The sequence below is a fragment of the Stegodyphus dumicola genome, chromosome 12 (genome assembly GCF_044657685.1).
Source record: "Stegodyphus dumicola isolate Sdum_Otavi_A_Nest chromosome 12, ASM4465768v1".
Classification (NCBI taxonomy): Eukaryota; Metazoa; Arthropoda; class Arachnida; order Araneae; family Eresidae; genus Stegodyphus; species Stegodyphus dumicola.
Genome location: NC_140779.1, coordinates 80,938,378 through 80,953,407, shown reverse-complemented (window position 1 = coordinate 80,953,407; position 15,030 = coordinate 80,938,378). Strand labels below are relative to the sequence as shown.

At 31.8% G+C, this 15,030-nt stretch overlaps 1 protein-coding gene across 6 annotated transcripts in view; it reads left to right on the top strand.

Moving 5' to 3' along the window:
* Nucleotides 1–15,030, top strand: part of phtf (putative homeodomain transcription factor) — a 146,978-nt gene that overhangs the window by 113,953 nt on the left and 17,995 nt on the right. For all 6 annotated transcript variants that reach the window (XM_085806636.1, XM_085806639.1, XM_085806635.1 and 3 more), the window contains one exon: nucleotides 4,747–4,902. In XM_085806636.1, the coding sequence (XP_085662762.1) occupies nucleotides 4,747–4,902 (156 nt within the window). The remainder of the gene's footprint in view (nucleotides 1–4,746; nucleotides 4,903–15,030) is intronic.

Here is a 15,030-nt window from a genome sequence, read left to right as displayed (position 1 = left end):
ATCATAATTGCTCTTTATTTCATAAATTACGGTTTCATACTTTTAATTTTACAATTTCTGCATACCATCTTACCAAATTTAAACTGATGATCTATAGTTCGGAAAAACCGATAATCCGGAATCACATTATTATTGGCCTTAACTTACCATGGCCTGAAAAAGTCCGATGAGTCTGGATTAAAGACTTTTGACTGCATTTGTTTGTTTTATAAAGCATTTCTTTCAGTGTGAGCTATTTCATTTTTTTGTGTTAATACTTTCTCTTTAATTTTGTAGGCAATTTTTTGTTCAGTCACAAATTACCATTGTTCAAGTTCTGAATTTCTATGTCGAGAATCCCCCCCCCTTTACTATCAATAGTGATATTTTCAGAATATAAAATCATACTGCATATTTCGGCGTCCATTACCGACTGACTATTCGCTTGGGACCTTGTCACCACAATGGAAAATTTCTGTCTATATCATATTCATTTGTCATTATATATATTATAGTTTCTTCATTAATTATATTAATTGGAAAATTTCATCTTTTACATGTAATATACGAAAACTTTCAGATTTGTGGCTCCATCCCCATGAAATATGGTAGTTGACCCTAAATTATGCATAGCATTTTTAAAATTATCTACAGACACATCCTTCTATGACCATGTAGTGCTCCACCATGTAGTGAGTAAATTTTATATTAAAATGTATCAAAAATTTTTAATGGTCCACTTTTAAAAAAATTCAGTGCACATTTTAAAAAGGCTGCTATATATCTGCATTTGAGTGCATTCAAGCGCTTTGATATATCCATTGGCTGAATGATGGATGTATAGTTTGGAGGAAAGATAAGACAGAAATGTTATCTTTTGCTAAAACTTTAAGTGAAATTTGTACTGAACAGTTGTATATAATCAGGACAATATTTGATTCATCTTGCAAACCAACCAGTTTCAAATGTTCCCGAGCCCTGAGTATAAAATAATTTTCAAATTAGTCATTTATTAATGTTTGTATTGTCCATGCGCTTTTCTTTGAATGATAGATAATGTTGAAAATCTTTACTCCTTTAAGTGCCCAAGTTTGTGTATTTTTTTGCTGATAAAAAGTTTATATTCGTGTTTTTGTGCATTTTTTGCACATCTCAAAATCATTATCTCACTTCAGAATTTCTGACACCAGCTGGGGCTTTTTTTTTTTTTTTTTTTTTTTTTTTTCCACAAAGGTTTTTAAGGTGTTTAGGGGTACATATCCCAAAAGACCAGCAGTTTTTTCAGCATTATAAATTTATTCTCAGCTGAAGCTTTTTAGCCTGAAATTTTAATTACCTTGCCATGGTTTTTAACTTTTTTAATTGACTTACCATGGCCTAAAATTTTAATTGCTAATACAATGGCAATTTTATTTGATTAACTTATCTTTCAAATATATGCACTCAACTTTAAGTCCATTTCCTTATCTCATAAAATATTTTGGCTTGAGCTATTACCATTGGACCCTTCACTGGCATGCCCTTGCTGCAGTGTTGTATCACCAATTCAATTGTCATTTTGTCTTAATCATCATTTTCAGCATAATGAATGATTTTTGTGCTTTTGATTGTGAGAGGAGATTCAGAATTCGAGGGTGGGGACTTAAAAAGTCTGATACTGTTGACTTTCTAATACCATTCTCCTCACATAACTTTAAATCTGATATGCCTTTATTAATTTTTTTGTGTGGTTGACATCAAAACATGCTTCCGCTTTGCAGATCCTGTTGTAGGTCCAGAATTAGAAACTCTTTTCGACATAATCAAAAATTCAAACTTTAAATTTGATAAGATGTTTTTGTAATGATAACAGCCTGCAGAACACAATAAACTCTATCAAATTAAAAAATCAAGGAAGTGCCCAATTTCCTGCATTCATGGAACTTACGTTCCTGGGATTCTTTCTCTCTTTCCTGCTGCTAAACCAGTAAAAGAAAACTAATTTGACCAACAATAAACAAATATGCCTTTGGCTTCCTTAGTCTTTAAATCAGGTAGAAAAATACTAAACTCCACCCCCAGCAAACATTCAAGAGCAAAAAAAATGTGGTTTCACAATTACTCAAGTGTTCAATGTCAGTCAGTGTATTTTCATTAGCCTTTTGTGTAATTCTATAGACAGTATGTGTTTGAAAGTGACATGCAGGTACAAATCTTATTAAAAGAAAGAGAAAAATTGCATTTACTATGCACCTGTTTTTCCTTGAGATTATATTCTTCATTCCTGGATTTTTTTAAGAAAACATTTTTAACAAAAATAAAAAAATTGCTAGTGGTCTAGAGCTCCATATATAGTATGTCTGGATTTTGGACTTTGTTCTGTATATATTTGCAATTAAATATTTACTTAAGTATTTATATATTACATAAAATACCATCTTTGAAAGAATACATTTACAAAGTAACAAAAATTAATGTTGCATTATGATAAGAAATGAAATTACTGTATTTATAACTTTTGTTTTTAGCTTTATATTAAGCTCAATTTCAAGTGGAATTTTTCACTAATTTTTTCTTTTTTAATAAAATTAAACTATAGTAAATTTATCTAAAGCAAATAATTTTTAGTTATTATTTTATGTAACTTATTCGAGTTGTCTTATATCATGGAAAAAGTTTATTTTGATTAGAATTTTAAGAGGGTTAGAATTTCAGAGCTATAAAAATTTGAAAGCTGGAAAACTTGTTTTTTTAAATTCAGTGAAGATTAAATGTGTTATTTATGAAAGAGACTTATAATTTCAGTAACAAACTTTTGATAATGATATATAAATTCGGAATTAGAATATCATTAGGAGCTTCATGTTAGTGAAAGGAGAGTATATAAATTTTTAAAAGTAAAAATAAATATATAAATACATAAAAAATCTGAAAGCTTTCATATTTTATATTACACCCAGAAGGGTTTTTTTTTAATGTTTTGTATGTTATCTTTATTTATCAAATATCATATTCTTCTCACTTAAATCATAAAATTAAATTAAAGAGCAATATCATAAACTATTTAGGAAAAGCATATCTTTAGAATTTCCGATACGCTGTCTCGCACGCTGGTGACAAGAGGTTTTTTTTGGGGGGGGGGACCCATACAGTGTTGCCAATGTTTGTTTTGAAATTGTTGAGTTTGTTGTTTGTTAAAGTTTTACAAAATATGAAATAGGTAATAAAATTAATTTGAGATTCCAAATTTAGGCTTCCAGATCCCATATTCAAGTTGAGGACTGCGTTATTCAAAATTTTATGTCTCTGGATACTGTTGTTTTTTCACAGTGCGAGAAATGTATATACATTCATGCTTCTACTACTTCTTCAATAGCCAGACAGCCCAGGATGGGCCCTTGCCTTCCTCAGAATCAAATTCCAAGCTCTTCTATCCCTGGCCATGGACATGCAATTGGTTATTTATAAATTCTTAAGTCTGTTTCCAGTTGAGTCACCTAAGTTTAGGTCTCTCTCTTTTTCGGGTGCCGAATGGTCCGGCCGTGAAAATCTTTTTAGTTACTTGATTTTCACCCATTCTGCGCAGGTGTTCTGCCCATTTAATTCTCTGAATCCTTACATATTTTACTACATATATTTCTTTAAAGGATTTTTAGAGTTCAGAGTTAGTTCTTCTTCTTCAGATATTGTTATATTTTATGCCACTAAAAATACTTCTCAAAATTTTTCTTTCAAAGACAGAAATGATACTTTTAGCTTTTTCTATCATTGCCCAGGTCTCAACAGGTATGTAAGAATGGGTCTGATTAAGCTTTTGTAAATTAAAATCTTCATTTTTCTGCTAGTTAGACTTCAAGTATTTTTTTAGACTGAAAAAACATCGGTTAGCATCTGTGACTCTACTATGGATCTCAGGCATTAAATAATTGAGAGTGTTAACTTCTGATCCTAAATATTTAAATTTGCTAACAGTTTCAAATTTTTAATTCCCAATTTCAAATCACTGTTGTTTTTTCACAGTGAAAGAAATGTGCATACATTCATGCAGATTCTTCATTATTTATTTTTCTTTAAATATAATGTAGGACTCTAATTTTTGGGTCCCTTTGGTTTATATATATATATATATAATATGACATTACTGTAATTCTGAGAAAGATTGGGTGGGGGAGGGAAGATTTTTAGATGTTGAGTTATGAGATTGAGATATATTTTTGCTTTGCAAATGAAATTCTGATGCTGTAAAGTTTGACTTGTATTCTGTTGCTGTAAAGTTTGTATGCCTACTGATTGTCAAAAAACTTTACTATTATTTGTGACAAGGGGGAGGACTTCCATCTATCACTAAATATCTTTTTCAAATGGGGGAGAAAGGGAAAGCAAACTGTAAATCTAAAATAATCATAAATAAAAGAATATAAGTTCCATTGAAAATCATTCTGTATGCTTTGTACATTGTTTGAAATTTTATGCTTATCGATATATTTCTTAAAATATTTTAAAGAAATTCTGAATGATTTTGGTCATTTCAATTGTTAATAAATAAATTTAAGAAAAAGAGATCAGTTTATTTGGAACTAAACATTAATTCAAAATATTCTCTCTTCCCTCCCCTTTATTTATTTATTTAATTTTATAGTTTTTGAAAAGTTTCTTTTTCTTTTCTTGTAACTTGTTATTAATATACAAATCAAATTAAAGAAATGAAAAATTAGTTCTTTTATACTGTACTAACTGAATACTTAAACTTTCTGAATTTTTATGATAAATATCTATTTTTCTTGATAGATTTTGAAGGAAACTAGTCAGTTTGCTGATATGTTATATTGTTGGGAACTTTTATTCTGGACAATAGCTCTTGGTATTTACCTTTTACGCTTCATGATAATTGGTTCAAAAATAAATAAAAAGTATCGAAATTTATCAGTCCTCATCACAGAGCAGGTAAGAATGTTATATGTATAAATTAAAATTTTAAATAGTGTGTGCTAGAACTTTATTGCTTTAATAGTAAATATGATTTTTGTATTTTAAATTTACTTTGAAGCTTTAAAAATTATTTTATAACATTTGTACAAATACAAAATTAATATTTTAGCCTTTTTCATAAATAATTTTAAAATAAAGTAAAATGGTCATTTGTGAATTAATTAGTACTCTTATTCCAGAAATATTTGCACCACGTGTAGTTTTTTAGTTTTTGTAATACATAAAAAGGATTTTACATCTAAATTTTAGAAAGTCTTTTTTCCTGTGTGTGTGTTTGGGCAAAAGTACATAAAACTGAAATTTTAACATTCCAACTAGTAAGTTATTCTTCATTCTACTAAAAATCTTACAGAAAAAGTTTGGTCTATAATATGTAAATTTCGATTTGAAAAATTGTTGAAATTTTGGGACTTAAACCATTTTTATGAAAAGAAAAAAAAGGAAAAGAAACTTTGGGAATTTTATAAATTTTAATAAGTAGTAAATTTCAAATTTTAGCATTTTATGGGTATTGAAAAAAGGTTTCAAAATTAATGTCTTTTAAACTCACCATATAGTACTTGGATGGCCAAACTTCAAGATGATGGAAGCTACGTGATAGATTTTATGAATGATCGAGAGCAAGTCAAATTTATATCGTTTCAAAAATAGTGAGACAGGTTTTGTATATAAAGAAACTTTTGAAGTAAATTAATGAATATGTGATTAACATGATTGCATATAAATATGAATAAATGCATCTCGTATCTACTGTTTTGTGTTCAGAAGAGTTAAGTTGCAAGAAAATAAAAATTTGTAATTAGTGTTCTGGGCAGCTGAGCAGTTTTTCTTCAGGTAGAGAAACTAAATATTTTCTTCTGATTTCCTTTATACCTCTCCATTTTTAATTATTGTTATTTTATTTTAGTATAAGTAAAATAAATCCGAAGCATATTCATTGTCTACAATTACATAAAAATATGTTATTTGAGTAAGCTTCAAATCATTTTTTAAAAGAAAATTGAGTCCTTTTTTTGTAACTCGAGCAGTCTTTTAGAAAGGATAAATTAAATGATATACATCAATGCGCACTGCAGAGAAACTGTTGTTTAAGAAAGAATATTAATTTAAAAATAATCTTTTAACTTGTTTAGGCTTTTGCTTAAAAGTAGTTTTGTTTCTCAACATACTGAGATCATTTGAATCTTTGGATCCTAACCTAAGAAATCATTAAAAAAATTTTTCCCAAACTTTGGAATAACTACTTTTACTGATGCCTAGTATAGAATAATTCACCAAAAAAGAATATGATTGCAATTTCAGTGGTATTTGAATAATCAGTATCTCTCATGACAGTCCTGACTGATGCAGTATTTCAGCATAGCATCTAACAGAATCTGCCAGAATTGTTTAGTAATCAGTACACTACACATCATTGAAAATTCTCAAAATCATCTCTCAAATCATCCGGATAATTTTGAACATAGATAATGAAGTTCAGGTGCATCATTGAAAATTCAGAAACTTTCTCTCGAATGGTCCTGATAATTTTGGACATAGATAATGAAGTTCATGTACATCATTGAAAATTCTTGAAACCACCTCTTGAATCATTACAATAATTCTGGACATTTGCTTATAAATCTGGTAGTTCATGTGGGCTATATAGATGCTTCGTCAAGCATATATTCCATCCATCTACCATCCGAACTCTTCAACCTGTTTAATTTTGAGCTGTTTGGCAAATCAAAACTAATGTTACAGGACGAAAACATACGGGTCATTACTATAATGAATTTATTTTGCAAATGTAGATATGCCATGAATGCATAACTCTTCTTATTTCTATGTACACTGCTCAAAAAAAAAAAAAAAAGGACAGTACTATATCTCCCGTTCTACTGGGCCGATTGACAAAATTCAAACTGCAATTTTCATGTCTCGAAAGTGCGACTTAGGATATATATTAGATTTATATATAGCACTATTCTAACATAGGTATTTTGACACAAAATCAGACTTTTTCTGAAATAACATACCAATTTGTTTCCATATTTCGGTTCTATGACTCAAATTATGCCAGAATACCAAATTTTGTAAAAATCGTACGAGTAGTTTTTAAAACATTAGCTCCTCAATGTTAATTGAATTTGGCAAATATTTATTAATATCTCTTTTTTTATTAAACTTTTTTGATTTTTCTTTTCACATTTTGAAATTAGGTTCATTCCAAATAAAGTTTACACATTTGTTGTGTTTTATTTTTTAAATTTCTATTTTTAAATAATTTTTATAAATTTTTCGAAAAAGATTTTGAATTATAACCTATACAATTTTTACCATCATCTTAAAGTAAGTGTATTTCTAAGCATACCTGCAAAAAATTAGGCTTTTTTTATTCAAAATTTTCTAAGAATACACGAATTTACATATTTTCACATTTTGAAATTTGGCATCTTTTTCTGAGCGATAATAACGCCAAATGTGGTTTATCAATTTTTGTTACAGTGAATTGCCACAGCTATTTTTAACTTTAAATTTCAAGTAAAATTTTACGGAGAATTAATTATATGAAATTTTTTCCCTCAATGATGCATAATAAATATTTATTAATACTATATGAAAAGCTATGTTTTTTAATTATAGATGATATTATTCAAATTTTTAACTATTTTTTTTTTAATTTCTGTCTTTCTTCCTTTTTAAAAAAAGTATTTATAAGAGTAAATTTTTATCTTCGGCGTTTTATCGTCTGCTACTTTAACTTCGTTTAAATCGAATTGTGTAAAACTGCGAACTTTCGTTTGATGTTTATTTGAATTTTATGAAAATATTTTATGACATTAACTGCATAATTTATTTCTAAACATGCTGTTGCTTATGAAGTGAGTGAAAGAGCAGCTGATACTATCATCCATATTTTTAAAGCACAGTATATTTTTATAAAAACATAAGATTTAAAATAATCATTTTTATAAAAGTCAAATTAGGATATAAACATACAACCCTCTAGAGACCGAATTAATGGAAGTTCAATGGTTATGTAGAAATGATCTGCAGGTACTTAATGGCTGGATAAGTCAGCTGGTTCTGTGGACAAGTAAGAATAATTATATAAACAACACCCAAATTCTGGATTCAATTAACAACGAGGGTACGATGTTTATTAAATGAATTTAAAAAGCTTTTAAACATAAAAATTCACCTCTTTTTTTTATCCTAAAATGTATTTTTATGTGTAGCGTATTTTCATTATACCCTTAAAATTCTAATTTAGAATGTAATTGTCAAGAACTGAATTCTAATCATCAGTAATTAGTAAGTAATTATTACGGTTATTAATAAATCCTTCTTATAAAGTAATTGCAGATATTTCAAAAAACTTTCTGTCTGAATGAAAATATTTCTAATTTTATATTAATCAAGATTGCACACGATATTATTTATTTGCACTACAATTCTTACCGTCAGCTCTAGTAGAAGTTACAAATCAATTATATTTATGTAAGGAATGACCATCTAAGTTTAGAAACAGTGTACCGTAACAGCAATTCAATTATTGGCTCCGTATCTTTCATGTTACTCCCGATTGGCAAGCTACATAGTTTTTAATGAATATTCGGGTTTTGCTAGTAACTTCACTTGGAAATCGTGCTTGAACTAGGTTAGTTGGTTGTTTGAACATAGAAAGAACATGGGAGCTATTTGGTTAAGATGCTTTCATAGAGAACCTTTGTAAAGAGAACCTAGGAAACTACGAAAACCAACCATGCAGCCTGAGTTAGACTTCGCAACAAACAGTTAGTACTTAACAATCTTCAAATGCTAGGCAACTGCTGAGGCTCCAATTAAGTCTCCAATTTAATATTTTATTTGTAAATATTTATTGGGTTGTTCGGAAAGTAATTTCGTTTTTTGGGGGGAACATGAAAGACAATTTTCATATAATGAATAAATATTTTATTAAATTATATATTGGCCATTCTGGTCCAACACCTTTTGCCATCTTTCTGGCAGTAACATAATTCCCCGCTCATAAAAGTTTTGATCCTTGCTGGCAAAAAACTGATTCAGGTGGTTTTTGACATCTTCGTTTGAGGTAAAGGTTTTACCATCCAAAAATTTTGCAGGGATCTGAACAAATAATAATCGGAAGGTGCCAGATCTGGAGAATATGGTGGGTGTTGCAGTATGTCCCATTCAAGCTCTAAAAGCTTTTGGCGAGTGACCAAACTTGTATGAGGTCTCGCATTATCCTGGTGGAACACTACACCTTTCCTGTTGGTTAATTCTGGCCTCTTCTGTTTAAGTGCATCATTCAATTTGTCCAAGCTGATGACAATAGACTTCCGAATTAATAGTTGTATTGTCCAGTGAAAGCTTAAAAAAAAAAAAAAAAAAAAAAAAAAAAAAAAAAAAAAAAGATTCCTTTGAAATCCTACCAAACGGACAGCATCACCTTTTTTTGGTGAATGTTGGCTTTTGAAACGCTTTGAGCCTGTTCATCTTTTCTGCTCCATGACCTCTTGCATTTCACATTGTTGTATACGACCCATTTTTCGTCCCCAGTAATAATCCGCTTCAAAAATGGATCATTTTCCTGACGTTTGAGGAGCGAATCACACACGGCAACGCGACGACACAAATTTCGCTCCGTAAGAACATGGGGCACCCGCACATCGAGCTTCGAGGTTAAGCCCAGGCCTTTCAAGTGGCTATAAACCGTCGAATTCGACAAATTTAACCTCTTACCGATCTCTCGTGTGGTTATTCGCCGATTTGCATCAACTAATGCCTTTATCGCATCTTTGTCAGCTTCGACCGGCCTTCCAGACCGTGTGCATCTTCGACATCAAAATTGCCGGATCGAAACTTTGCAAACCAGTTTTGGCACTGGCGTACTGTTAACACGCCTTCTCCATACACATCCGTCAATTTTTTCTCGCTTGGACAGCATTTTTACCTTTTCTGAAGTAAAAAAGTAAAATATGACGAAAATGCTGCTTATTGCTCTCCATATTTAAAAGGGCACCAACCAAACACTACTGCGTAGAATTAATAGAACTTTTTCACACACAAGCCTTGTAATATCAGCTCTCAAGACATATAATGGTTATGCGGCTTAAGTGTGAAGTTGGTTTCGAAAAAATGTAATTAAGTCCTCTGACGAGAAAAAACGAAATTACTTTCCGAACAACCCAATAAAATATTTTTGTATTCGTAGACACAAAAGGCAGAATTTAAGTTTTAACTCGTTAGCAAACTAACAAGTCGTAGTGCAAATGAATATTCAATTTCTTTTGCAATAATTGTATTCACTTAATATTCTTGGAATATGAGCTAAAGAAGGAATGTTCTCGGAAGATTAAAGAAGTATTTAAATCCAGTGATATTAGGTTTGTCTTACAAGCTCAGGATCAAAACATTTCTGCAATTGCCCAAGTAGTTGACTTGTAAATGGCTGTGAATTAAGCAGATGACTTTTAATCTTACGTTATTCAGTCAGAAAACGTATTCCAAATGTTTTGTATTGCATGACAATGCGTCTTTTCATTATTCAATAACCAATCGGAGAACCGCTTGTTTTCCGAAAATAAGTCTATGTACTCAATCATCCTGCATGTTCTACAAATTTGCCTTCTTGTGAATTTTTTTCTTTCCCAAAAACTAAAAGTTGGCTCTCAAAGGAAAGTTTTTTGACATTGAAGAGACAAAAGGAGTATGACATCTACATTTAGAGGCATGTCAACAACAAATCTCTACCAGCCTTCTCTTCCATTACATGTTGTGCATTCAGACAAAAAGTTGGATCAGCGTAAATTCTGTAATCTATTTTTATTACACTCTGATTACTTTATTAACATACAGTGAATATATACTAAAGCTTTTACTTCAGCTTCAGTAATTTGGAATTTTTGACGGAATTCTTATCGGAACTAGGACTTAGAAGATAAGTCAAACTGAATATTTCAATAATCCAATAAATTCAAGGTTGAAGTTTCAATATTTTATTTTCGGAGGGAGGGGAAATTTTTTCAGTTTTGGTCCATTATCCAAGTATATTTGCTTCGATTCTTTATTTTTTCCATAAAAGTGAAAATCTTATGCATGATATACATACAACGCATAGCTTCAAATTAAAATTTAATAATACACAGCGTGGTTATAATTAAAGTTCCATTTTGAAACGGTGATCAAATGTTATCAAACTTGGTAACTGTGCAAAGGAGGTCATGGGAATTTATTTTCCGCGAAAAAAAAGAAAGTTCGAAACCTCACCACCAGGGGGAAAATGGCGATATTTTTAAATGAAATGGTTATAGCCGAAAACATCGCGGAGAAAACAATGCAAGGCGAAAACGACATGCTACAAAACATTGCAGTCCTAAAACATCATGGTACAAAACATCGTTGTCGAAAATAAAGCGGTTCAAAAACATCGTCAACGAAAATGTGGTAAAAAAGTATCTACAAGTCATCGCATGACGATAACATCGCAGACATTCTTTTTTCATACATGCTTTAATAGCTGTAAATGGATATTCCCAAATTGATTTGTGAGCGCAAGATGGAAAGAAGGATAATTTTTACTTTCACATTTATTTATTAACTAATAAATTTTTGCTGAAAAAATAAGAAGGAAACTTAAGCATAGCAAATTAATGCAACTTCTAGCAAATACTAGAATTTTAACTCGACATAGTTAACTAACAAAAGCCATTGTTAAATCATTTTTTATAAAGTTTTTACTGATAATTTTTCAGGAAAAGTATAAGCAATAAGTTGCATTTAATTTTCTATGCTTAAGTTTCCTTCTTACTTTTTCAGCAAAAATTTATTAGTTAATAAAAAAATGTGAAAGTAAAAATTATCCTTCTTTACATCTTGCGCTCACAAATCATTATGGAAATATCCACTTACAGTTATTAAAGCATGTTTGCAAAAAAATGTATGAAAAAAGCATGTCTGCGATGTTATCGTCATGCGATGATTTGTAGATACTTTATTTTTTACCATGATATTTTTGACGTTGATGTTTTGTACCACGATGTTTTAGAATTGCAATATTTTCTCTTTTTGGTGTTTTCTCCCACGATGTTTTGTAGCACGAAGTTTTCGCCTTGGGTTGTTTTCTCCGCGATGTTTTTGCTGCGATGTTATCGGCAGACACCAAATGAAATATGTGTCGGAATCTAACTTAACCTTTTATTACATGGGTGTAATATGTTGTATACCCTTAAAAAACTTTGAAGTAAGCAAATTACCATTTAAAGGTGTTAAATTCGATAAAAGTCGAGTGCGCCATCCATGTAAGGGAGAAATTCGTCCGTGAAAACCACGAAATAGAGATCAGAAAATGTGAGATCGCAAATCACTCGAACAAGTGCGTACAATCTAGAAATCGTTTTCTTACAGATTGCTAATTTGTAATTTTTGAAGCTTAAATTCGGCCCTAAAACATGAAGATACCGATTCAAAACGCTTTTAATCGAATGGGGCCAAAGAAATCCCTCATGTTATCTATTTAGTTCCATTGCATTCTCCTACTGCATTCGATTGCATAGCAGTCATTCATTTTCTCTGAGTAGCAGTCGACAGCTGGACCACTGTGATTGCAGCTCGCTTAGAGTCAATGTTAAAATGCTTCGTGATACATGAACTGCAGTAACGTGGCATTTTAGATACTACAATTTTTATGCAGGGCTCAGCCCCACCTCACATGTCTTGCATAGTTACTTAGGGAACATTTATGGTGATTTCCTGTTATGTTTTTACCACCAATCCTCAAATTCCATATCACAGATTATGTTCTTACTGCATTAATATAAATATTAACAAGACATAGTGCACAATAAAAATTAAGCTTTATTTCGGAACTTCGCGCACACTGCCCGACAGCCTGCCTGTTTCGCTCTGCTCGCTACTCGTAAGAAACTTCTCCTCTAGGGTTGCCACACTTATCGGAGGGCGCAAGGCGCGCTCCTTATCGCCATCACCACAGAGTTTCCCCCCAGTTCCTTTAATGGCTATTCAAAGGAACGACATAGGTTATGAAATTATCTCAGAGTATCCGTGCTGTCGGGTATTTTTTTTATGATTACAAAATTAGAATATAAAATTAGAAAAGATCAAAATGCAATTCAATATATAACAAGGTATTGACACATATAATAAACATGAAATAACAAGAAATATGTTAAGATATGAATTTTAAAAAAGTGTTTTAAATTGTTATGTAAGAAGCAAGTTTCTTAGGGAAGTGAACATGTCTTCCCGATCTGGTGACAGTTTGTGTCTTAGAGAGTTCGTTTGCAGATTTATTCTGCTGAACTGTCTTTAAGTCTTTATTTGTTTTCAGTTCAGGCAAATTAGAGTCCGAAAGCAAATAGGCTGGTTTCACACGGTCTATAGACACAGTAGATTTCAGACCGTTAACATCAATTGTGAAAGTTTTGTCCGTTCTAGAAAGGACTTTATGCGGACCTGTGTATGGTTGGCACAGAGGTGGCTTTACTCGATCGACACGTAAGTATACATGCGTACACGACTTTAAGGTAGCACTTACGTAACATTTTTCTTGGCAATGTGCAGATGTTGCTATTGGATTCAATTGTTGCATTCTATGCCTAAGATTCGTGATAAATTGTGTGTCATACGGAGATATCTTAGATGACGTTATCATATCACTAGGCAGCTTGAGAGTTGTGCCGTACACCAGTTCAGCACAAGATGACTGTAGATCTTCCTTTACGGCTGTCCGAATACCAAGCATAACAACTGGTAGTGTTTCAGTCCAGTTATTGGTCTCGTGAGCCTTGAAAGAAGATTTTAAATGTCGATGAAATCGTTCAACAATGCCGTTGGACATTGGATGATAGGCTGTTGTTGTGATTCTGTTCGTACCTAAAATGCGCGTAAATTCTGCAAAAAGTGCGGATCTCATTTGAGAACCTTGGTCTGTTGTTATGATCGATGGGCAGCCAAAACGAGATATCCAACAGTTGAAGATGGCTCTGCAAATGGTTTCCGTTTTCATATCCGGGATGGGAATGGCTTCAGGCCATCTGGAGAATCTATCTATTAGAGTCAAAAGGTACACATTGCCTTCTGATGGAGGTAACGGTCCGACGATATCCATATGGATTTCTGAAAAACGTGCATCAGGAAGAGAGAATGTGCCCAGTGGTGCTTTAGTATGCCTAGTAATTTTCGATTTTTGGCAAGATTCACAGGATTTCACCCAATTTTTGATATGACGTTTCATATCGAGCCATACATAACGAGAACAAATAAGCTTCGTAGTAGCTGCAATTCCTGGATGTGACAGATTATGCAGATGATTAAAGATGAGTCTGCGAAAGGAATTCGGAACAAATGGACGAGGAATGTCTGTTGATATGTCACAAAGAATATTACCATCAGAATATTGGCACGGTTTAAATTCCAGTTTCAAAGATGATGTGTTGTTTTTGAGAAGGTCTTGTACCTCCGGATCATGCCTTTGAGCTTCCGAAAATTTTTTAAAATCCAAAAATGGAGATTTTGTTATGGAATCAATTTCGATTCTTGAAAGAGCGTCAGCAACGACGTTTTTTGAACCTTGCACATGCCTAATATCAGTAGAGTACTGAGAAATAAAATCTAAATGGCGCAATTGTCGAGGGGAACATTTATGAGGGTTCTGTTTAAAAGCGTATATTAACGGTTTTTGATCCGTATAAATTATAAAATTTCTGCCCTCTAACATGTGTCAGAATTTCTTAATTGCAGAATAAATAGAAAATAATTCCCTATCGTACGCGGACCATTTCTGTTGACTTTTACTGAGTTTCATAGAGAAAAATGCTATAGGTTCCCATGTTTGTTGAGACAACTGCATAAGTGTGCCGCCGATTGCGACATCTGAGGCATCTACCCAGATGCTTAGCTGGGCTCCGGGAATAGGGTGTCTCAAAAGGGTAGCCTGAGCAATGGCATTTTTGGCAGCAATAAAGGCTTGTTCAGCATTCTCGTTCCAATTTAATTGTGGGGATGAATCCTGAACACGAGAACGAGATTTCTTTTTATTAATATAGCCTTCTAACAATTTTATTAAAGGGGAAA